This window comes from Ictalurus punctatus, chromosome 9 (genome assembly GCF_001660625.3).
Source record: "Ictalurus punctatus breed USDA103 chromosome 9, Coco_2.0, whole genome shotgun sequence".
Classification (NCBI taxonomy): Eukaryota; Metazoa; Chordata; class Actinopteri; order Siluriformes; family Ictaluridae; genus Ictalurus; species Ictalurus punctatus.
In genome coordinates this window covers 5,636,703-5,661,969 of record NC_030424.2, presented here as the reverse complement: position 1 = coordinate 5,661,969, position 25,267 = coordinate 5,636,703, and the positions used below count along the sequence as shown (strand labels likewise).

The following is a 25,267-nucleotide window of genomic DNA, read 5'->3' as shown; positions in this document are numbered from 1 at the left end:
CCTTCACTACAGGTTCAGCATCAGCAACCAGTGGCAGCACCATAATTGGGCAAAACACAGGGATCTTTTTTGGAGGCCTTCCAGAGAATTTCACTATTCATCGTCAAGACACTGGTATCACATCAGTTGCTGTCAGGGTGGTATTACGTGGCATTGTGTATGCTTTTGTTCTGACATAGATAACTATCTATGTGTGTGTGTGTGTGTGTGTGTGTGTGTGTGTGTGTGTGTGTGTGTAGGTCTGGCCAGTCTGGCACGTAAGGGTTTTGCAGGCTGTGTGAGGGATGTGCTCATCCAGAGGAGCAGCAGTCCTGAGGCCATTTGGAAGCCTTTAGACTGGGACTCGGCCCTGGAGGAACATGAGACGTATGGGGACTGGGAGGGATGTCCTTCCTATTCTGAGCATGGAGCCTACTTCCTTGGACATGGTAATGCCAATTTCTCATAAAGCCTTTAAGGACCCATATAGCTCTTTGCTTTATAAATGATATATTCATGATGATATAACAAATAAATGTTCGATTTTGTTTGCATTGAAATATTTTTCAGGGTTCCTGAAGTTGGAACCGGATGTTTTCACTGGTGGAGAAGATTTTGAAATATCATTCGAGTTCAAAACTGATCAGCTGAATGCACTACTCCTTTTTGCATACAGTACTATTGGCGACGATTATATTTTGGTAAGTTTTGTTTGTGTGACAAAATGTTGGATCTGAATTCATCCTGCCTAAATCTAGAGTCTAAATGCTAAAGTCTAGACTGTTCTAGAAGTGTATTTGATTTTTTTTACAGTATGAATTCTTATACAGGGCATTGAAGCTAGGGACTTTGCCATCTATTTGTATGCAAACAACAGTATTATTGTGTGGGTGTTTGTGTGTGTGTGTGTGTGTGTGTGTGTGTGTGTGTGTGTGTGTGTGTGTGTGTGTAGGCGGAGCTGCAGGGCGGGATCCTCTCATGGGTGTTGCGTTGGGGAGATCAGAGGGTGGAGCTTGCTGTGTGGGTGGGCCTGTCCTATTGTGACGGAGGCTGGAACAGTGTTACCATGCTGAAACGTGGAGCACTAACCAGAGCCTCTCTGAATCACGCGATGGAGCAGCACAGGAGCGAGAGAGGTGGAAACCTCAATATCAGCTCTCCACTTTATATAGGAGGCGTCCCAGCTGGACTTCAGCACCCAGCGCTGCACCAGCACAGCCTGCTGCATGGTCAGACACACACACACACACATGCACACAAGCACACAGTGGCCACATCAATGCTTTAGTGTTATCCTTCCAGTCCTGGATTTGGACTTCTGAAGTATATAATATGATACAGTATGGTATCATGAAATAATGATAGCAGTACATAGCAGTATGTTCTAGAAATTGATGTGAAAGTACCACAATAACAAATAAAAATTTTCCTTAAAGTTTTAATGTTTAATTTTTTTTTTCCCCCATCCTATATCTTATAAGTCTTATGAAGCTCTTAGCTTATTTAATCCCAGCTACTCTTTAGATTGTAGCCTGGATTGTATAAACCTCTCTTTTCTCTCGAGCTTCTCCTGTGTCCACTCATCCCGCTCCTGCTCATCTTGATGCCTCTGATGGTGTTCCTTGTTTTAGATAATTAGGTCAGTGCAGAATGTGATCAATCTCCCTTCCTCTTCTCTCTTTCTCTCTCACCTCCTCCTGCAGGATTTGGTGGCTGCATCAGGGACGTTCGATTGGCTGCAAGTGGTCCTGTCTTAAACTTGGCCATGGCATCGTGTGCCGCTGTCAGAGTCAATCTGGATGGATGCCTGTCAGCTGACACCAGCGTTAACTGCCGGGGAAACGACTCCATCCTGGTGTACACAGGCAACGAGATCAGTGCTCTGGATCTGACTCTGCAGCCCTTCACTGGTACACACACACACACACACACACACACACACACACACACACACACACACACACACACACACACACACACACACAAACACACACACCCACCAGCATCCTCAGCTCATTGACCTGAAGATATCCTGGGCTTTTGCTTTTGGCCTTCTGCCATGTCTCCTGCAATCGTTTGGCCTGTTTTTAATTCCTTCTTTTGTGCTGGGCTTTTGTTCTCATAAGTGCCAGACAAAGCATCCCGCTCTGACCCAAGGGCATGCGGAGGTCATGGCTGAGGTCATGGCTGAGGTCATGGCTGTCCCCTTCATCATCCCCTACCTCTTCTGAAAGGAAGCTTCACTGCTGATGCAGCAGTCATTTCACTTCCACCCTTAACCAATATGACTGATATGTATTGAAAGATGTGCTTGGAAAATTGAACAAAGATTTTAATATGTGTATCCTCATTTTTTTGTGAGAGCATCTACATACAACCCCAATTGCAAACGCTTTGTAAAATGTAAATAAATATAAATAATAACAGAATGCAATGATTTGCAAATATCATAAACCCATATGTTATTCACAGTACAACATAGAAAACATATCAAATGTTTAAACTGAGGAGATGTAGCACTTGAAGAAAAAAAATTAAGTCATTTTGAATGTGATGGCCGTAGCACGTGTAAAAAAAATAAATAAATAAATAAATAAATAAATAAAAGTTGGGACAGGAGCAACAAAAGTCTGGGAAAGTAAGTGTTGCTGAAAAGAAACAGCTGGAGGTTAATTGGCAACAGGTCAGTAACATGATTGGGTATATAAAGAGTATCTTAGAGAGGCAGAGTCTCTCAGAATAAAGATGGGCAGAGGTTCACCAATCTGCGAAAAACTGCATCTACGTTTTGGGGAACAATTTCAGAATAATGTTCCTGAATATAAAATTGCGAAGACTTTGAATATCTCATCATCTACAGTACATAATATCATCAAAAGATTCTGAGAATCTGGAGAAATCTCTGTGCGCAAGAGACAAGGGTGAAAATCAATATTGCATGCCCAAGATCGTTGGGCCCTCAGGCGGCACTGCATTAAAACCAGGCCCGATTCTGTAATGGAAATCACTGCATGGGCTCAGAAACACCTCCAGAACTCACTGTGAAAACAGTTCGCCATGGAATCACAAATGCTGCTTAAAACTCAGACGAAGAAGCCATATGTGATCATGATCCAGAAGCGCCGCCGTCTTCTCTGGGCCAAAGCTCGTTTAAAATGGACTGAGGCAAAGTGGAAAACTGTTCTATGGTCAGACGAATCCAAATTTGAAATTCTCTTTGCAAACCATGGAGGCTGCGTCCTCTAAACTAAAGAGGAGAGGGACCATCCGACTTTTTATCAGCGCTCAGTTCAGAAGCCTGCGTCTTTGATGGTATGGGGGTGCATTAGTGCTTATGAAATGGGCAGCTTACACATCTGGAAACGCACCATCAATGCTGAAAGGTATATACAGGTTTTAGAGCAACATCTGTTTCCATCCAGATTCCATCCCATATTTACTTCTGAGAGACTCTGCCTCTCTAAGATACTCGTTTTATACCCAGTCATGTTACTGACCTGTTCCCAATTAACCTAATTAGTTACACAATCTTCCTCCAGCTATGTCTTTTTAATAACATTACTTTTCCCGCCTTTTGTTGGCCCCGTCCCAACTTTTTTGAGACGTGTTGCTGGCATGAAATTCAAAATCACCTTCTTTTTTTTTTTTTATTTACCATTTTAAAATGGTAAATTTCCTCACTTTAAACATTTGATATGTTTTCTATGTTCTATTGTGAATAACATACTGGTTTATGAAATTTGCAAATCATTCCATTCGGTTTTTATTTACATTTATTTACATTTTACACCGCGTCCCAACTTTTTTGGAGTTGGGGTTGTGTATTAATAGTGCAGTCCCATGTCTGATTATCAGTTTTGGTTAGAAGTGAATGGAAAACTATACAAAGGGGTGGAAAAATGACTTGGGTTGGCAATTTCCACTTTGCTGTGTAATGCAGAGCTCTCCTTGTTAAAGATTCAAGAGTGAAGTGAAGGGGGTTCTGTGTAGGTCCTGGCTGAGCAGGGAAGCATATCTGAGCACAACATTACAGACCACCATGGCTCCAGTGCATGGCTCATGTTCACGTTATGTACAAGTGTGATGTTCACAGATTTATAGACATAAAAGTATAAATCAGGGTCATGGAGAAACTAGGTGAAAAAGTGGCATAGAGATCGACACCCACTTGGGAGGACCTTCATTCATGGTCCTCCCCCCAAAACCCCCCACCCCCGCACAACAGTTCAAATATAAATCTGTCTATTTTGAGTTTAGTACACCTTCACCATTTTACACATAGTCAATCTTTTTATGTGCCAGTCTCTGTGTATGTAATTAATGACCATGGTCTTGTTTTATATCATCTTAAATAAAAGGCACTTTATTTGCGAACAGAGTACTTGTACAGAGTGATAGCATCTGGAGAGGGAGGGTGGACAGCTGGACCGTGGCAGCGAGGACGCAGTCGAGAGGCAGGTACGACAGTCTTAAACACACACACACACACACACACACACACACACACACACACACACACACTCACTCTCACAAGCCAAGCTCCATACTGATATTTGTGTCATAGTTTTCAGGCCAGCCCATTTCTTTCTTATCAGCACAATATAGGTAACAGTCAAGGAGATGAGATGGTGCTTAGCGATAGCTTATCGTGTCGCTCAGGGTAGCAGGAGGGCACATCACAAACTGTGCCTCCTTAAAAATGAAAGGCTGTGTAGAGAGGGTGATAAATGAGAGGAAGAAGAAGCAACACAACAGAGTAAAGCCTGATGTAATTGTAAGGCATATACAGGTGCATCTCAAAAAATCTGAATATCGTGGAAAAGTTCATTTTTTTCCGTAATTTAATTCAAAAAGTAGAAATATGTTCTATATTCTTTAAACATAACGTGTTTTGTTTTAATCTCGATGATTATGGATTACAGCTGACGGAAATCAACAATCCAGCATGTCAAAATATTAGAATATAAAAGAATTATAAAAGAGAAATGACGACCTTCTGAAAAGTATGTTCATTTATGCATCTTACCTGGGCTAAGGAGAAAAAGAACTGAACCGTTGCTCAGTGGTCCAAAGTCCTCTTTTCAGATGAAAGATGAAAATATATGACCAAATGAGCTCAAATTACATTTAAAACTTGTCCTCGAAACATGATAAAATTGCGTTTCTAATTGAATGTATGTATTAATGGGGGAATAATATGAAATGTTTGTCTGAAAATGAGCATTACATAGTACATACATTTGCATATGCTGCCTGTTCTGCATGCATTTTACTGTTTACTGCATTTCTTTGAAGGTGTGAAAAAAAAAAAAAAAAGAAAAAAAAAAAGAGGCTGGATGAGTTTGAAATATGACCCGTTATGAACGGTAGCTGTACAGTCATATTAAATCAGCGCTGAAAAAGTTACAACTCTAATAAATTGTATTTATGCTAATGGATGGATATGATTTACTGTGTCTATTAAATGTGAAGAATATGTGTGCTGCTTTTCTTTAGCCTGACACCCACTCTTTCCTCCCCCATCTCTCTCTCTCTCTCTCTCTCTCTCTCTCTCTTATCCATCTTGCAGCTCCACAAAGTGTGCTGCCTCCCTCCAGAGTTGCCAGTGTAAATGGCTCCAGCGTGGAGGTGAGCTGGGAGGAGCCGCCTGGGGTCAGAGGTGTAATTGAGCGCTATGTGGTGAAGGCATACAGCCGGGACAGTCCCTTATCCCCCCCAATCAGCGCCACGTTTAGCGCGCAATGGCTGATGGGTAAGAGCCACACCGGGCATTCGGAGCACAGCCTGTCTTTTTAAATAACCGCTACCTCCAGCCAGGCAACAGTAAATGCTTATTATACTTGACATTTACACCCTATTCTGGTAGGTTTTTTTTTTTTTTAATTAGGAATGGGATCAGCAAAACCTAACTTTGTGTTGTCAGTGTAACAACCTGTGTTGTCTCTGTCATGGGTTTATCATTTAACGTTTAAATCCAGCGTCCTGTAGAAGTGGAATTAACAGCTCAGTGAACCGCTTTAATAAACCGTCCTCCTTAACCTGACACGCACAAATTGCCTTTGCGTACACTAAGATGATTTCATCTCTCTCCATTTCTGGAAGGTTTCATTTGTTTTTTGTTTTTTTCTGCACCATGGTTGATGTAACATGTTTGAAACAGATTTACTCAGCACTCAATGCTGAAGCATATGACTTCTGGGTTTTGCATGCTGCAATTTAGAAAAAAAAATAGAGGAAGACTTTGGAATAGACTTCCTCTCTACATTAGATCTTCCCCTTTCCGTTTCTATGTTTAAGTTCACTTTGAAGACCTATTTCTACAGTATTGTTTATGTTTTTAATTGAAGGTGTGAATTTTTCATTTGTCCCTTTTTTGGTTTTTGTCAAGTCTTTTCATTTGTTTTAATATTTTGTTTTATATTTCTTGTACAGCACTTTGGTTTCAACATCTGCTCTTTTTAAACGTGCTTTATGAATCATAAACTAAACTAAAACTATAACGACAAAATTGTACAAGTGAAAGTAAAATTGAAGGAACGAAACAGGCTTGAGGAGTTCAGTACCAGCTGAATGCGCAGCAGTTTTGCAACAAGTTCTGAATTAAGACAAATCCAATCAACAGGATTTCAGATTATCTGATGCTTTCTTTGGCTCCTCGTTTCTAGATTACGGAAAAACCTTGGACCACTACCTGATGCTCTGTTCTCTCAGTCTCTCATGTCAAAATGTACAGTTCAGGCCAAATGTTTACATACACCTAGTCTAAATACATTCAAACTCCACACATTTCATGTTACCATACATTTCCCATGTTAAGTCAGTTAGGATATCTACTTTTATTTCTAATATCTAAGAGACAGCTTTATTTCAGCTTGTATTTTCTATATCAGATTTTCAGTGGATCAAATGTTTACATACACTTCGTGTAGTACTATTTGGGGACATTTTCCCGATTGAATTGCCTTTACACAAGCGTCTCACAATACTTTGCTGGAATTTTGGCCCATTTCTCCTGACAGAACTGATGTTGAGTTTGTTGGTCTCCTTGTTCGAACATGTTTTTTCAACTCAGGTCATTGTGACGGCCGCTCCAAAACTTTCACTTTGTCGTCTATAAGCCATTCTGTTGCGTTTTTGTTGGTACGCTTAGGATCACTGTCTTGCTCGAAGACCCAGCTGTGACCAAGTGTTTAATTCTCTGACTAAAGTATTGAGGTGTAGCTTCAGTATTTCTAGATAACCTTCCTTTCCCATTTCTTTTCTGAAGTTCACCAGTCCCTTTTTCAGCAAAACACTACCATAATATGATGCTGCCACCCCCATGCTTCACAGTTTGGATGATGTACTTTAGATTACATTGACGGCATTTGGCAGACTCTCTTATCCAGAGCGACTTACATTTATCTCATTTATACAACTGAGCATTTGAGGATTTAGGTTTAAGGGCCTTGCTCAAGGGCCCAACAGTGGTGCTAGGGCCTGAACGCCTGACCCTCTGATCAGTAACCCAGAGCCTTTCACCACTGAGACACCACTGATTAAAAGTCTCACCAGTTTTCCACCATATATAGAATTGATCATTATTATTTCATCTGACCAGAGAACACTTCCAAAATGCTGGTGATCATCTGCAAACTTCAGTCTGAGGTTTTTTTATTTATTTATTATAGTCTTAGAGTAAAGGCTTCTTCCCTGCATCACAGCCATTCAGGCCATGTGGATGTAGTAGTCTCTTAATATTTGGTACCTGATGCCTCCATCTCCTTGAGATTGTCTTGGGGTTCAGTTGAACCTGTCAGACCAAGAATTTTATATTTGCATACATTATTGTTTGGACAGATGCTTGTGGTACCTTCAGTTTTGTTTTGTTTTTTGTTTTTTGGTGGGGAGTCTCTCCTAAGGTGGAAGCAGACTTGTGGAAGTCCACAATTTATTTTATTTGATTTATTTTGAGTTCTTGGCTGAGTTGCTTGGATTTTCCCATGGTATCAAGAGCAAAAAGGCACTGGCTCTAAAGGTATGCCAGCTACATGTGTGTTCCCAATTAACCCCTAATTTTGACATTTAACCAATCAAAAGCTTCTAAATGTCATTACAGCAATTTCTGGAATCTTCCACACTGTCAAAAGAGATAGTCAACTCGGTGAATGCAGACGTGGAATTCTAATATAGGGAATTAAAGCTGAAATGAATCTGTCTGTAATCGATTGTTTTAAAGTGACCTCTGATGTGAACAAAATAAATATCCTAATTGACTTTCCAAAAGAAATGTGTGCTAACATGAAAAAAATGGATTGAAATATCATTGGCCTAGGTGTGTGTAAACTTTTGGCCTCAATTCTTTGATCAAGCAGATAATGCAATTTACAGGAATGTTTTGGTTAGATATTTCCTGTCTGAATTGCTCTATGTGCACATTTTATTTATTTATTTAAATTATTAATTGTGCTGTGTATACTTTGATACACATTTCGATTGCATTGATTTAGTTTCTACAATTAAGTTACAGGCTTCTTTTTAAATATTGTGGTCAAGTTTGTCAATTAAATTAGTGTCTTTGGGGTGCAACAGGCATTTAGAGTACAGCTCGTCCTCCAGCCTGTCTTCTAACACTACACACTTATCCAGAGCCGGGATTTCGAGCAGGATTGCTCCAATAAAGACGGTAATAATATGGTTCTTGATATAGGTTAATAATATCTTACCTTCTGTACATGTTTGAAGGTCATTATCGTGTTTCTTTCTTCCAAAGTGGCCGTTGTTTTGTTTTTTTTTCTGTACAGAAGGCAGTGATTAGTGAAGCTATCGGTGTGACAGAGGTGGGACTATCACTTATTCACTTTGTGAAAATGCTTTGTCACATCAGCTGAATGCGTAATCAGCAAGCAGAGATGCTACTTATAGATGGCCAATCTCAGCCCTGTCTCCGGGCAAACTGGGAAGATCCTTTTTTTTTTTTCCCGTCCTCTCCTTGGCACAGTTCAAACTCCGCCTAGCTAATTTATGATAGCCATGACATGAACGCAGAATTACGAAGGCAGATAAAAAATATTTTAAAAAACCTCAGGAAAGCAAATGAGTAGGTAATGAGAACAGCACTCTTAATTGAATTAAAAGACATCGCACCAAAGAAAAAAACCAACCCGGAGACACCTGCCCGATTACGGCTTTGTCATAGCGTTTACTTTCTAACTCTGATAAGTCTGTCCCGCGTCGAGACAAGCCTGGCACATGAGTGCAGATTAGCATGGAAGCTAGCCAAGGAACCAGTCGCTCTGTCGTCCACACACACAAACACACGCACCATTAAAAGCCTTTATTTGGAATGATGAATTGATAAATAAATCCTGATTTTTAAGGACTAAAACTAATTAAAAGCCACACTTTCTGAAGTCCTTTGTTGTAATTTATGAGCAGGTCCTATTAATTACATGCAATTTATACGAGCGTGTCATAGTGGAGACAAGAAAATGCATGAGGTTCGGCCCTTTTTTAATGGAGGAAGATGAGATTGTTTTTCTTTTGCAGATTCCCAGACAAGATTCTCCCCTCCGACAAGGCACAAGTGGATGTGTATTTGTTTTCATTTTTTCATTTGATTATAGTTTGATGTTATAGACCAGGGGTGTCCAGTCTTATCCGGAAAGGGCTGATGTGGGTGCAGCTTTTCATTCCAATCAAGCATGAGCTACACTTAATTCCACCTGTTTAATCAGTTGATATTGGCTTTCAATAGACTCAGGTGTGGCTTCTGCTTGGTTGGAATGAAAACCTGCACCCACACCGGCCCTTTCCGGATAAGATTGGACACTCCTGTTATAGATGAAGTGTATATCCGTCAAGGACATCTGTTTTGTTTTGGGGTTTTTTGTTGTTGCTGTAGTTTTTTTTTTTTTTTTTTTTTTTTTTTAAATTAACGTTGAATTTAGTGATGTGCTTTTAGATCATAACAGCGCTAAAGAGCATCCTGGAGACGAGCTTCAGGCCACTTTTAAATGCCGTGTCTCATGCCGTCCATTAAATCGCATCATTAGTGTCTTATACGGTGAACAGAAAAGCCTGGCATCACTTTACTCCTGCGTATGATGATTAATAAAGTCGTTTTTAAATCTAGGGCTATTATCAGAAGTGATGGTTAAATTATGCTGTGTTTGAACAAGTATTGCATTAAGTCTCGGCGCATAAGAAGGTTGAGGGTCTACTTTTTGAAATATGGAAGTGAAAGAATGGCATTTGCTGCTCTCGCTCTCTCTCTCTCTCTCTCTCTCTCTCTCTCACTCACTTACTTTCTCTCTCTGCCTCTTTTTCTCCCTCCTTTTCCAGGAACATTAAGTGGCCTGGCTCCTTTCAGCAGCTACAATATTACCCTAACAGCGTGCACTCAGGCCGGCTGTGGAGAAAGCCTGCGTGCCTCCAGCCTCACCACTCCACAAGAGGGTAAACTCCTGACTTTTACATTTCTTTGATTAATAATAAATAAATAAAAAACAATCTTGATGATGACATCCACTGCCAGCCACTAATGTTTTTGTTTTGATTTCTTTTTTTTTTTCTTTTCTGATCATTTCTTCTATCCCTAGTTCGGAGTAGGTGGAGGGTAAAGGATGAGTGAAATGGCTCCACCTCCTTCCCCCTCTTTTAAATGACATGCATCTTTAATAGCTGTAATGCAGACGAATGGCCTTTTTAATTGCTGTTACTTTGTTCGTGTGAGAGCCTTGTCACTAACACAAGGCATCTGCGAGATTAATGCAAGCGTTCTCTGTCGGAGAAGTAAAAAAAAGAAAAGAATTGATTCTACGGTCAGAAGTATGAAATAGCAAGGCGAAGCCCATTTCCACGCTTTCGCAGTCAGACGAGGGTGTTCTCGTGCTGCGCCAAAAACGACACCGAGTCTTCCCATCTCTCTTTCAACTCTTCCACACTCATTCTTTATTACCCACGCGCCTGTCTAACTCACCGGGCAAGACAAAGACACTTTCTCCCTAGACCGAAGAGAACGAGTGTCATGTCCACTGACGGAGTCTCTCTCTCCTACATGAAACAGCAGGAATAAAGACAGATTAATTGTCAGCGGCAATTATTTTCTCTGTCTGAAAACCGTTTTGCGAATACAAGTAGCTCTGTTCTACCCGATAGTTTGAAGTGTGTGTCTTTTTTTTTCCTTTTTTTTTGGCAGCAGTGTGAAAAATGTAGGCATGTTTTCCAGGTCATGCATTAATCCACATTGGGTTAAATGGCCCTATTTAAAGACTAGTATGGCATAGGGGTCATTGTTGAGTGAAAATCAATTTGATGTGGCCTTGATTACAAAAAACTGAAATGACTGTATCGATTAGGCACTGCAAAAATGTAAACGTTGTTCTGCCGTGATAGAGAAGACGCTTTGGAGACGCTCGGAGTAACTTATTCGTGCTATACGGTAAATGTGTTTTGTTTAATTTATCCTGTGTATAGGTAGTCTGTCAGACTGAACACATAAAATACAGGAGCCATTATCAGATAATGTGCTATGAAAGGTCAGGGTCCTATGAAATCTGACGCTTTTTTTTTTTTTTTTTTGTAGCTTCTGTACCTCAGTAAATTCCTCTGCAGTTTAAATTTATGAATGAATATATGAAAGTGCAGGGAGAATGAGGGGATGGATTTTTCGCGCCGTATTATTTACTCGAAATTGCACACGTTTAGAATAAAAACATTCATGGAATTTATTTATATAGTGAAATAGTGAAATTTAGTGGGATTTTGAAAATAAAATAAAGCTACAAATATGCTCAAAAGTACGTGCACCACTGACCATCACACCCATGAATCACGATTCCCCCTGTGAAATATTTTTCCTTCTTTTCCATGATTATGATCATTATGATTCAATCATTTAAGATCAGTTCAGTATGGTTTTTGCTTACTCATGGTCTTATTAAGTTTTTGGATTTCTGTCCTTGATTATGTTTTTGTCTAGGTGTTTTGTCTCTTATATTTGTCTTTTATGTTTTCCTTAACTAGCCTTGGGTATGTTGCTTGCACATACAGCTGAGTATAAAAGCCAACTTTATCCAACTTATGTTTAGACTAAGATTGAGACTACGAAATGCTGTAGTGCCCAGGGTGTCTCTGCATGCATAATAAACCATCTCTTTGATGATACCCTGGCTCTTAGTCTCCTGATTCTCCAAACATCTTACTTCTGGTGAAGCTGAAGCATTTTAATCATCCAGAAAAGATTTAGATCAAGCCTCTTCTTCGTTTAGCATCTCATGGTTTTGATCCTATTCTCGTCCTCGTATTTGGATTCCTATCGTAGCCTAGTTTATCCTGTTTGCTGTTCGCCCGCCCATTTGCCTGTTTAGCCCATGCCTTTTTGGATTATTCTGCTTGTGTCTTAATAAAGATCTTTCCTGCACAAGTACCCAGCATCTCCTCCTCGTCATCCGTGATGATATGTCCTTGTTGAACATCGCGTTCCAGACTTATCCCATTCTTATCTATTATAAAAACCTCCACTCTTCTGTGAAGGCTTTCCACTGGATTTTGGAGTGTGGCTGATGGGATTTGTGTCCATTCGGCCACAAGAGCATTAGTGAGGTCAGCCGCTGATGTTGGTTGAGGAGGCCTCGGGGTGCTATTGACGTTCCAGTTCATCCGTTCTGTGAGTGAGGTTGAGATCAGGGTTCTATGCAGGACACTCGAGCTCTTCCACATCAACCATGTCTTCACAGACGTCGCTTTATGCACTTTGTCATGCTGGAACATGTTCGGGCCTCTTAGTTCCAGTAAAGGTTTCAGCATATAAAGACATTCTATACAATTGTGTGCGTCCAACTTTGTTCCAGCAGTTGGAAGCAGAAGGCCTAAATATGGGTATGATTCTCAGGTGTCCAAATAGTTTTAGCCATATAGTGCACTTCACACAGAAAGCTCATTCTTACCTGTTTTAATTGCCAATTGAATAACTTCACGTCGATCCTTTCACAGCTCCTGAGGAAGTTCTTCCTCCTCACGCAGTTCCGCACCCGGACTCTCTCTCTGTGTACTGGGATCCTCCTCAACAACCCAATGGCGTCATCACACACTACACTCTCTACAAGGACCACACAGCTATCTACCAAGGCAATGACACAGCCTTCAACATCACCGGTAAGAAAGAATGGCTGTGTGAACAGTGTTCAATTCAATTCAGTTTTATTTGTATAGCGAACAGTGCAATTGTAAACTGTATACATGTATACTTTCAGTTCAGAATGAGTGTTTATTACAGTATATGTGTTGTCATGGATGTCTGCTTTATCTCTGACCTTGATGTCTTCAATCCGATGTAAATACACTTAATAAAGTGAATGGGTTTTTTTTTTTTTGTTGGTGTACCTGCATACATTTGTCCCCTTACTCTTGTGTTTACTCAGAGGAGCTTGAATACAGAAAGAACGCAATAAGTAGAGCTGGATTAGCATTTGAAAGAGAGAGCTGCTTTTCTCTACCCAAGGGAAGTTTCTTTCAATTCTGTTTAACCATAATAAAAAAGTGGACGAAACAATCTTCCACTACCGTTTTATGTTTTTACCATTACGGATGCAAACAAGCTCCATTCCTATTTGTGTGCGGTAACATAAAGTAATGTTTAACCTTAGTAATGATGATGGTAGTTTTAATTATTTAAATTTTATTTATTTAATTTGGCACGTTTCCTGTTAGGCTACTTTTTACCATTGCATGGATACTGAACAAATCATATTTCTAAACCTTGTGGTTTATTGTTCTATTTATTAATTTTAGGGGAAATCCATATTGGGGGAGAAAAACACAGCGTATAAAATTTTCATACCGTTAAAACAAAAATAAAGCAAATAAATTAGTTTAATATCTAGAAACAACACATGTAGGGTTCTATTTTTTAGCATTGTATATTTTTGGTGTCTTTATGACCATTAGTCTTTTTTATTTTTCATTTTTAAATTTGATTTTAAACACATTACATTTGATAGCAATATTTTTTTTTAAAAATAGCTTTGTTTCGTTTTTCATACTACAAAAACCTGGCAACCTTGGAGGTGTGACCTACATGCATGTTAATTTGCATAATCTGAATGGCACTCTACTTAAGGACCTATGTATGAGTATCCTTCCTCATGTGAATATTGACATTTTGGACTTAAGTTGCCAATTCTGAATATTGCCTGTAGTGAATAGCTTAAATAGCACATATACAGTGGTCCTGGAAAGTTTGTGAACCCTTTTGAATTTTCTATATTTCTGCATAAGTATGATCTAAAACATCATCAGATTTTCACACAAGTCCTCAAATTAGACAAAGAGAACCCAATTAAACAAATGAAACAAAAATAATATACTTGTCATTTATTTATTGAGGAAAATGATCCAGTATTAGATATCTGTGAGTCGTAAAAGTATGAGAACCTTTGCTTTCAGTATCTGGTGTGACCCCCTTGTGCAGAAATAACTGTAATTAAATGTTTATGGTAACTGTTGATCAGTCCTGCACATCGGCTCGGAGGAATGTTAGCCCGTTCCTCAGTACAGAACAGCTTCAACTCTGGGATGTTGGTGGCTTTCCTCACATGAACTGCTTGCTTCAGGTTCTTCCACAACATTTCTATTCAATTAAAGTCAGGACTTTGACTTGGCCATTCCAAAACATTAACTTTATTCTTCTTTAACCATTCTTTAGTAGAACAACTTGTGTGCTTGGGGTCATTGTCTTGCTGTATGCCCCACTTTCTCTTGAGATTCAGATCATGGACAGATGTCCTGATATTTTCATTTAGAAATCTCTGGTATAATTCAGAATTCATCGTTCCATCAATGATGGCGAGTCGTCCAGGCCCAGATGCAGCAAAACAGACCCAAACCATGATACTTCCACCACCATGTTACACAGATCGGATAAAGTTCTTATGCTGGATTGCAGTGTTTTCCTTTCTCCGAACATAACGCTTCTCATTTAAACCAAAAAGTTCTATTTTTGTCTCATCTATCCTCAAAACATTTTTCCAATAGCCTTCTGGTTTGTCCACGTGATTTTTAGCAAATGCAGAAGTGCAGCAATGTTCTTTTTGGAGAGCAGTGGGTTTCCCCTTGCAACCCTGCCATGCACACCATTGTTGTTCAGTGTTCCCCTAAAGGTAGACTCATGAACATTAACATTTTCCAATGTGAGAGAGGTTAATTGGGATGTCTTTATCTACTTTTAGGACTTGTGTGAAAATCTGATGATGTTTTTGGTCATATTTATGCAGCTATATATAGAAAATTCTAAAAGGTTCACAAACTTTCAAGCACCACTGTAAAATAACAAATAACATTGTAATATCAGTTCAGGAGTTCACATTCTCCTTTCATGATAAATTCATATTCTGTACTAACTTTTATGCCCATGTTTTGCCTTTAGAACTGCTTCTTGATTATTCTCTGAGCAGCATTGAAGTTATTTATTTATTTATTTATACCTTGTATTTTTCATGTGATGACCATTTTATGATGCTTTTTTTTTTCTTGTAATTGCCCCCAAATGACTCATTTTGATTTGTGTTCAGTAATAGTTAAGGCATCATTATGTTAGTTTGCTGAAAAACCAAAAAGGAAACGTACAAGCATGAAATAAATTTGAGTTAATTGTCTGGAAACACAGTCACTAAAAATATGACCATTGATTTCTCCTCTTATTCTATGATTTGTCTAGCAAAAGATCCAATATCCAATATGGTACTGTATTACCATAGCCCTAAATCTTATTCTGAGAAAAAAAGACAAGATATTGTGGGATTTAGTACAGCAAATCAAGAGACACACACCAACTCTACAGCTATGTTACTTGGAGGCATCTAGGGACGTAACTGAATTGTGGAAATGGCTGTCAGCATTCCCTTTTATTTAATCAAAACATCTGACAAGGCAAGTCTCTGTTCGCTTGTGAGGAGGCAGTGTTCTATTACTATATTTCATTTCGGTGGACAAGACAAGGGCCACCAGGCGGCTATTGTTTTTGTTGGGCTTTTTTATTTCCCTTCTCCCAGTGTGCTCCTCCTGGCCAGGCCTCCAGCAGCCTCCAACAACCTCTGCTGTTGGCAATAATGTGTGAACATTGTGCAATGTTTTATTAAAAGGCTCGGCTCCTGCTGTAGATTGACCCCAGGGTGAGAGCCGAGGCTATAAGATAGGATAGCCCCAAAAGACCAATTTACACCCAGGGCAGGTATATTCACTCTGAGATGAATCATTCAAAATGTCAGCCTATTATTCCCTCAGCTCTAACCGCTGGCTTTAGCGTACACACAGGTGCAGTAATACGGTCAGAGATATGCCTAGCGATTGTTCAGTGGGAAAGATTGGGCCATATTCAATTAAAACCCATGAACGTAAACAATCAGTTGTAGAATTGTCTTTTCATGATGTCCTCGTTCAGGAAAGGCATCCATTTAGAAGGATGTGGGTTTGAAATAATGTGTTTGTCATTAAAAAGTAATGGCCAATGGGTCTCCTGCAACAAATCAATGAGAATAAAGGTCTTCATTCCTCGGCCAGATTGAAAATTATAGCTTGCCTGACAGTAATCGTTGGGCTGTCCATGCGCGAGGATATAATTTCATGTAACACATCTCTAGTTAACGACGTTGATCCGTTTCTTTTTCCCCCTCAGATGCTTTGTTTCCTTTCACCTCGCTAAGTTGCAGATTATATGCAAATATGTCACAGAAGACGTCCCTTTCTTTGAGCACATCTACAACTAGTTAGACAATCCTAAGCACACTTTTTTCTTTTTTTTTTTTTTTTTTTTTTTTTTTTTTTTTTTTTTGGCAGCGAGAAGGATTCGAAGGCACTGAAACGTGACATTTTTTGTGTCCCATAACAATCTTTGGGATCATCTCTGATCACCGTAAGGAACTGTATTGTCTTGTGTATATATAAAGATGTGGCTGACAATTTGTATTACAACTAGAAGCTCAAGCACAAAGCGCTTGGGATACTTTGAAGGGATTTTTTTTTCTTCCATAAGGTGCGTTGTGTAGGTAGATAGATAGATAGATAGATATTCAATCTTCTCTATGAAGTATTTCATTCATTGCGGGTCATGGTGAAGGTGGATGTGTAATATGATAAGAAGCTATAGAGCGCTGCATCGCTACGCTTTCCACTCCCTGTTCACTAGCATGCAAGCGTGCTGTACTCAATACCCGGCGATTCCAATTTCTTTCAGGATATCTTAGCTCAGCTTCCGTGCCTGCTCCTGCTGTGATTTTGGATTCCCTCCCTTTTTCTCTGTCTCGTTCGGTGACAGTAAAACTGCTTTCAAGTGCTTCAAGGAGAGAGCCTCCTTCCTGTCCAGTAAGCACAGTCTGTGTTTGAGAACTTCAGCCTCCCAGTGCACATGCTTATCAAATGAGCCTGTGTGTGGGGGGGTGGGGGGGGGGGGGGGGTCACAACAATGGCTTAGTTTATGATGCAGCATTGCTGATTTATTTGAATACTATGTTTTGTGTGTTTGTGTACTTGTTTAGGTCTAGGTGTGTACACTCCACACACGCTTCTGCTGAGCGCCTGCACTGAAGCAGGCTGTACTAACAGCTCTGTGGTCACACTTTTCACCGGTCAGCTCCCACCATCGCACATGGAGCCACCTGTCCTTACTGTCCTGGATGCTCACAGCGTAAACGTCCGGTAGGTGCTCGATACGGCCGCATATGCCTCAAGGCGACAGATCTGTATTCACCGATCTCTAGCTCACAGAAACTAGACAACCTCTGCCCACTGTAGCCTCAGATAGGATAGGAGTAGAATCTCATGTGGTCTTTTGCTGCCATAGCCCGTCTGCCTCAAGGATTAACAGCGTTGTGTGTTGTATGCTTTTCTGCCCACCCTGGGTGTAAATAGTGCTTATTCAAAAAATACTTTTTTACACTATCTGTTGTTACCCAGATGAATACGGGTTCCCTTCTGAGTCTGGTTCCTCTCATGGTTTCTTCCTCTTAACATCTTATGGCGTTTTTCCTCGCCACCGTCGCCACGGGCTTGCTCAATAGGGATAAATTCACACATTTAAAATCTGTATACCGTGTTTATATATTTCTGTAAATCTGCTTTGAGACAGTGTCTATTGTAAAAAGCGCTATACAAATAAAATGGAATTGAATTGAATATTCGAGTTACTGTAGCCTTCCTGTCATGTTGACCTAGTCTTGCCATTCTACTAAAAATAAAATAAAAATCATCAACCAACAAACATGCTGCAGTCAAAGTCACCGATCACATGTTTGATGTGAACATTAACTCAAGCTCTCTCTCACACACACACAAACACACACTTTCTCTCTCTCTCTCTCTCTCTCTCTCTCTCTCTCTCTCTCTCTCTCTCTCTCTCTCTCTCTCTCTCTGGCCACTTCAACAGGAACACATTCACCTGCACATTTATGTAATTATCCAGTCAGCTAATTATTTATATTTATATATATATATATATATATATATATATATATATATATATGTATATATGTATGTATGTGTGTGTGTGTGTGTGTGTGTGTGTGTGTGTGTGTGTGTATAAACACATTTGAGGTTGCTTTGTATGTACAGCATAGCAGACAGTCTGTCCATACATACAAACTTCATACTATACAATGCAATTATGCTATACAATATGACACAAATATAGATCAACAGCTTTGTTCTAAAATAATGTAAAAGCAAGCTGAGGTGTCTTTAAACTATATAGCTTACTAGGGGGCAGTGGTAGCACAGGAGTGAAGTCGTTGGACGTCTGCTTGGAAGGTCATGAGTTCAAATCCTAGCGCTGCCACTGCTGGGCCCTTAACCCTCGACCCCTCTGGATGAGAGTGTCTACCAAATGCCGTGAATATAAATGTACTACACTTCCTGGTAGTCTAGTCTGCTCGTTTCTCTGTTTGCATTTTTTTTGTTTTTTGTTCACATACAGTGTTTGTGCTTGTACACATATTAGTGGGAATATTTAATGAGGGATACAAGACAAACACTTCACCTTATTATTCAGCACCGTCAGTTTATGATTAAATACCTCAGAAGGATGTGTTATGCTGGACTGAAGAACCTTTTCAAGAACTTTAATTTTGGAGAAGTAGTGTTCAATTTTTAAAAAACTCTCAACCCCATCACAGGTCCTGTCCTTGGGTCGGTTATATGAATCTGTACACGCGCACACACACACACACACACACACAGTCAGGAGTGTTGGAAAAAGTGCTCACCTTTTAAGTGAAGGAATTTTAACCTAGAGGCACAGTAATGAAGAAAGGAGCATGTCTTGGAGGAGTCTTGGAGGACAAACAAATGTCTTAAATGGCACACTTTGTACACTTTTTGTGCCAGCAGCGTTCTCATGCTGGGAAACTCACTTAGATTAGGTGCATAATAATACCAGACCCAAACGACGTACAAAAGCCATCAAAAAATAAAGCGTGGACATTTGAGTAGCAATTGGCTTATTTTTTTAAATAGCAAAAGGGGCGGAGTCCCCATAGGGCACTTAGAGTTCGCTTAGAGTCCAAAACACCAATATACCATAGATAGAGATGAGGTGCAAAAATTTAAACCATGCATTTTGGGGCCTAAAATGGTCCTGTGGAGGTTCTTCAGGCATGATAACTTCTGATATGTTCATATTCGATTTAATACCTAACCAAAAATTAGGTACTGCATACTCAAGTACAGTACAGTGTATATATAGTGCATATTTTTAGGCACAAAATCCCAAATGGTGCCCTGCTATTACCCACAATCCCCTGCTTCCTTTGCTCAGTTAACATCAAATGATAACTTTATGACTAGACATGAGAACATTGGATTTGCCCAATGATGATGCATGACTGCTGATATTTGTTGTAATTTTAAGTTTACAGCTGAGTATCAACTCATTTTTCATTTCTACGTAACAGGAGATGGATTGTTTTGAAGCAATTAATATGGCATGATGAAAGCACAGAAAAAATGACATATTTTCTGATCAATATGTTAAAGAAACCTGAAAATGGTGTTTTCAACCAGTGTTCCAAAGCATACATGTCCCCTCATGAATGCCTTATTTCTGGTACGAAGTGGAGGAAAGGTTAGAAGGGTCAGATTATCTTATTTGCCCAGCATATTTTGTCAAGTTTGAGGAGTTGTCCTAGCTCATGGTGGGTGCATTAATCAACTGAGTGTTTTCCATATAATCATAAAGTGTGGAGCGGCCCGTCCGTCACTCAGAACATCGGCTCCTTGTCCTTGTCGTCTTTGGCCATCCTCGACCAGCCGAGTTGGAACGAGAGCCTTGATTTAGTGGTATAACGGCAAGCTGCCTGTCATTGGACTGTATGAAAATCCCTGAGCACGACCTTCTCCCCTCCTGTTTAGCATGCTCAGTATTCTCCAGCGCTTGACCCGTGCGTTGATAGAGAGGGGCAGAGGGAGGGACGGTTTGTCCGACAGCCGCAAGCTTTTTCTTGCTACACTTCCACCTTGGCCTTTAGCAATCTGTGTGAAAGCCATTAGAGCTTCATCTTTAGCCTCCATTCCAGCATCACTTAAGAACTAGCCAGTAAGGGCACTACACCACGTGGATGAAAAGAGAGCGCGAGAGCGAAGAATAGCGGCACAACAGGGTGGCAATCTCGGGTACACTTTGTTTTTTAGCATTAGAGCAAGGGCTAGCAGGGGTGACGGTAGCACACGGTTACGTTTTTCCTCCAGAAAGAAAATGTCAGCACTTTACTTGAGCGATCACAGGGCAGAGAAAGGCGAGGGCGAGAGGAGAATACATATCCATGCGGGCACCTCGAGAACGCAGTCAAATTCCTGACTTGAATTACGCCTCCCTCTCCGATCCACCATATAACTCTGCTCTCTCTAATGTAGTAACCTCTCAGACCAGTCCTCATCCAATTATCCTCATTTCTACCCTCGCTTGTGAAAGACGGGGGGGGAAGCTTTCACTGTTCTCCCTCCTTCCCTGCATTAATGGTGGTGGGAAGCTTGTGATGTCAGTATGCCATTTATTAAAAAGATGTATATGACTCAATTTGTCCCATCACCGATATTCATAACCTAGTTATGGTCCTACTATATAATGAAAACAGTGCTTTGGAGAAAAGCTTGCCATATTTATTGTTCTCATCAACCAAGGAGGAAGGGGAATGGTTATTACTTCATTTCCAAGGAATATTCCAATTTGAATAGGACAAGGTGCACTTATGGGACGGCGAGGAAGAGAAGAGCCTGAGAAAGTAAATCCACCCTGTAATTTGACATTACAGATGATATCTCTCACTCTCCCTTTTCTCCTCTCAGGGTCTAATTGTGGATACGGTGCCTTTGGAAGGTATTGCCTTGTTAGCAGAATTGTAATAGCAAAGGGTGAAGGATCATATGTGTTCAATACTCTTTTGTTGTGTTGCGATTTGCCTGTGAGAAAGGTCTCGGGCTGCAAGATATGCACAAAACCAGAATCAGCACAAACGCTCCCCTGGATGCCGGCTCCCACTTCCTCTCAGGACACAATTAGAAACACTTGTACATTGTATTATTTCTAATATTTCACACTATATGATATTTCATTACCTCTGCCTAACTATGTTTTGTTGATTTTAGATAGCCATAATTTGATTTTCTTTACAAAATCCTTTGTTTTATTATCGATATTTTCAGAGGCAGTATAAATCATAGGCGCTATTGATTGATTTATCAGTTTTGTGATAGAGCACCATAATAGGCATTGTCATTTGTCATTTAAAATGCAATTTAATTGATGCAGAAGCTAAATTAATCACAATAATGAATAGGGTTACCTGCGGGTGTGTTTGATCCTGGTAGACTGAAAAACCCTTGAGAGGCATGTGCTAATTTCACAGTGCTTGAAAAAGAACTTGAACGTCCCCTATGCATCATCTGAACTCACATTATGGCTGTAGACATCTCTGTGTGCTATATTATAGTAGGTCTCGCAGCTTGGAAGGAAAGTTTATTTCCTATTGAATTACACCAGGGCAAATCCACTCGATATAGTTACAGGATGACCTTACCTGTCTCGCGGAGAAATTTATGAAGGTATTTATCAAGATATCATGAGAAATACACCAGAAATGTTGTTGTTTTTTCTCTTTTCCCCCTTTACAGTTTTTCATTTTGAGCAGAACACCATCTAATGTTGTCACCAAACGTTTCCTGCGTTGACGAGACAGCAAATTAAATAGAGATTCTTAACAAAATGCAGGTGTTTATGTAATAAGAAAACTCTCAAAAAGATTGAAAGAAAAAAAAAACTAAATCTGTAGTCATAATTGTCTTGCCTTATTTTTTCAGGTACTATCGTTTCTCCTAACTTTCCCCCATGTGCTTTTTTCTTCGTCTTTTTTTCCTCTTGCCCTCAGTCTCTTGGATCTCCTAGCAGATAGCGGTGTCCTCTGTTCTAAATTTAGCTCAGAGAAAGTCAAGTGGCAGTCTGAAACGCTAACCCACCAGACGCTTCCCTATTTTTGTCTGTGCATCCTTGGCCAGGGTTATTGCAATAGAGGCTGTCTGGGCTCCGCATACTGCACTGGATTCTCTACCTTTCCCCATTGCTGCCCAGTTTAACACTGTGTCTGAGATGGCACCACTCACAGTCTGGTAACACCTCTGACTGCTCATTGATGCCATTCCTGACACCATTGACTGCTCAGTAACATCAGTGACTACTTGGTGATGTCTATGATTAATTGTTGATACCAATGACTGATCAGTGACACTACTGACCACTCAGTGATGCCACTGAGTGCTTGGTGACAGCACTGATTGCTTGGTAACAATGCTAATTGCTTGGTGGTGTGACTAAATGCTCTGACACCACTGACTGCTCAGTGACACCACTGACTGCTCAGTGACACTACTGCCTGGATCCTGTGTGACACTACTGCCTGCTCTGTGACACCACTGGATGCTCTGTGGCACCAGTGACTGCCCAGTGACACTACTGGCTGCTCTGTGACACCACTGACTGCCCAGTGACACCGCTGACTGCCCAGTGACACCACTGACTGCTGTGTGACACCACTGCCTGCTCTGTGGCACCACTGACCGCTCTGTGACACTACTGCCTGCTCTGTGACTGCTCTGTGGTTGGTTATACCACTGACTGCTTGGTAACACTGCTGATTGCTTGGTAGTACCAGTGACTGCTCGGTGACGCCAATGACCGCTCAGCAACACAACTACCTGCTCTGTGATATTACTGAATGTGCTGTGACACCACTGACTGTGTGGTGACACAACTGAATTCTTAATAATACTAATAATTCTAGTGTTAATACTAGTGTTGACACCACTAGTAATTAACTAACTGCTCGTTGACATGACTGCTCAGTGAAACAATCAACTGCTCAGTAAAACCGCTGACTGCCTTGTGAGACCACTTACTTCCTGGTGAAACCACTGACGGCCCAGTGGCACCACTGATGGCCAAGTGACACCACTGACTAATCTGTGACACTATTGACTGCTACTACTAACTGGGCAGTGACCCCATCAACTGCTTGGTGACACCAATGGCTGCTCAATGTCACAAGTGACTGCACAGAAACACCCCTCACTAATCAGTGATAACACAACAGCATGACTGACTGCTCAGTAACACTACTGACTGTTTTGTTACACCTCTGACTGCTATATAAAGCCATTTTTTTGTTTGATTGTTTTTTTTTTTATTTCCACATATTCCTCAGGTGGTCATCCCCGCTGGAGGTGAACGGGCAGCTGCAGTTCTACATGCTGTACCAGGCCATTCCTAGAGAGGAACCAAGTGTGGTGTACAACAGCTCTCAGCTCTTCAAAGACTACACACTGCGAAACCTTGTCCCTGGGAGTACATACCTTTTCCAAATTGCTGTGAGTACTCCTCCCTTTTTTGGGAGGAATTTAATCAAATTTATTTATTTAATTTAATTCATTTAATTATAATAAATTATAATTATCTAAATTATATAAAATAATGTAAATTATATATATAATAGGGGCAGTGGTGGCTTGACGATTAAGGCTCTGGGTTACTGATCGGAAGGTCGGGAGTTCAAGCCCCAGCACTGCCAAGCTGCCACTGTTGGGCCCTTGAGCAAGGCCCTTAACCCTCTCTGTATCATATCTGACCCTGCGCTCTGACCCCAGCTTCCTGACATGCTGGGGTATGCGAAGAAAAGAATTCACCGTGCTGTAACGTATATGTGATTAATAAACACTTATTATCATTAATGGAATGGGATGTTCAACAAGTACATGTGGGTTTGATGGTCAGGTGTCCACATACTTTTATAGCAAACCATGCAGATATGTGATTAAGAGGTGGATGTCATATATCAGGGCCGTAAATCACCTTTTTACTTCCTATTCGCAAACACTAGTGATATTTCACCGTTGTAACTATCAGAACTAAGAGTCCTATAAATATTACAATCAAAATTAAGGCAAAGATGAAAAGTTTCATGATGGAACAACATCTTTTAATATTTGACCCATACACATAAGTCACCTTTGACCTTTGACCTGCAGGCATGCACAGCAGGTGGCTGCACCCTCAGCGCCCCCAGCATGGCCCAAACAGATGAGAGTTCTCCAGAAGAAGTGCCAGCTCCCAACATTACCTACGTTTCTCCACATGCACTAAACCTGACCTGGGGACCTCCACTAAAGCCCAACGGTGAGTGTGCTCTCCTCTCTTCGTATATTTTCACCCCTTTTTAAGTATATTTTTTCTGTATTTTTTTCTCTCTTCCTTTTCTTACATACTGCTAAGTCCTCTATTATTCTGATCAAATAAAGGCTTAGACAGTGTCAATATTATCCAAAACTATATTATCTATATTATCCCAAACAATAAATGTATAAACTGTATTTAGTTGTGGACACTAGCGAGCTCATTATGGCTGTTTATCCCTCTTTCTTTCCCCTTCCCCTTTTATTAGGAAAAGAATTATTGAAACATTTCATTTTTCAATATCAGCATTTCAGTAACAGCTTTTTATTCACACAATATAAATGTCGCATCAAATCTGAGTGTGTGAATGTGTGAGCCACACATCTGTGTATACTGTTGGTTGGGGGGAAAAAAGTGTTAATGTTGTATTGTATCTGAATAAATATTTTAATTTAGAGCCTAAAAAAATAACTGTAATTATAAATGTTATTGTAAATGCCCATTGGTCAAGGGCAACATGTATTAGAACTATACGATTATTAAATCAATGCATGAATTATGAAAATGATAATGATATGACCAAATTTCTGGCTCAAAGTTCCA

General features: G+C 40.2%; 1 protein-coding gene across 1 annotated transcript in view; it reads left to right on the top strand.

Moving 5' to 3' along the window:
* The window catches only part of ush2a (Usher syndrome 2A (autosomal recessive, mild)), a 233,866-nt gene that overhangs the window by 100,429 nt on the left and 108,170 nt on the right, over window positions 1-25,267 (top strand). Inside the window, exons 23-34 of the mRNA XM_053682619.1 lie at window positions 13-114; window positions 240-428; window positions 550-680; window positions 932-1,208; window positions 1,683-1,889; window positions 4,357-4,437; window positions 5,549-5,731; window positions 10,303-10,416; window positions 12,955-13,116; window positions 17,493-17,652; window positions 23,700-23,862; window positions 24,520-24,667. Of these exons, the coding sequence (XP_053538594.1) occupies window positions 13-114; window positions 240-428; window positions 550-680; window positions 932-1,208; window positions 1,683-1,889; window positions 4,357-4,437; window positions 5,549-5,731; window positions 10,303-10,416; window positions 12,955-13,116; window positions 17,493-17,652; window positions 23,700-23,862; window positions 24,520-24,667 (1,917 nt within the window). The remainder of the gene's footprint in view (window positions 1-12; window positions 115-239; window positions 429-549; window positions 681-931; window positions 1,209-1,682; window positions 1,890-4,356; window positions 4,438-5,548; window positions 5,732-10,302; window positions 10,417-12,954; window positions 13,117-17,492; window positions 17,653-23,699; window positions 23,863-24,519; window positions 24,668-25,267) is intronic.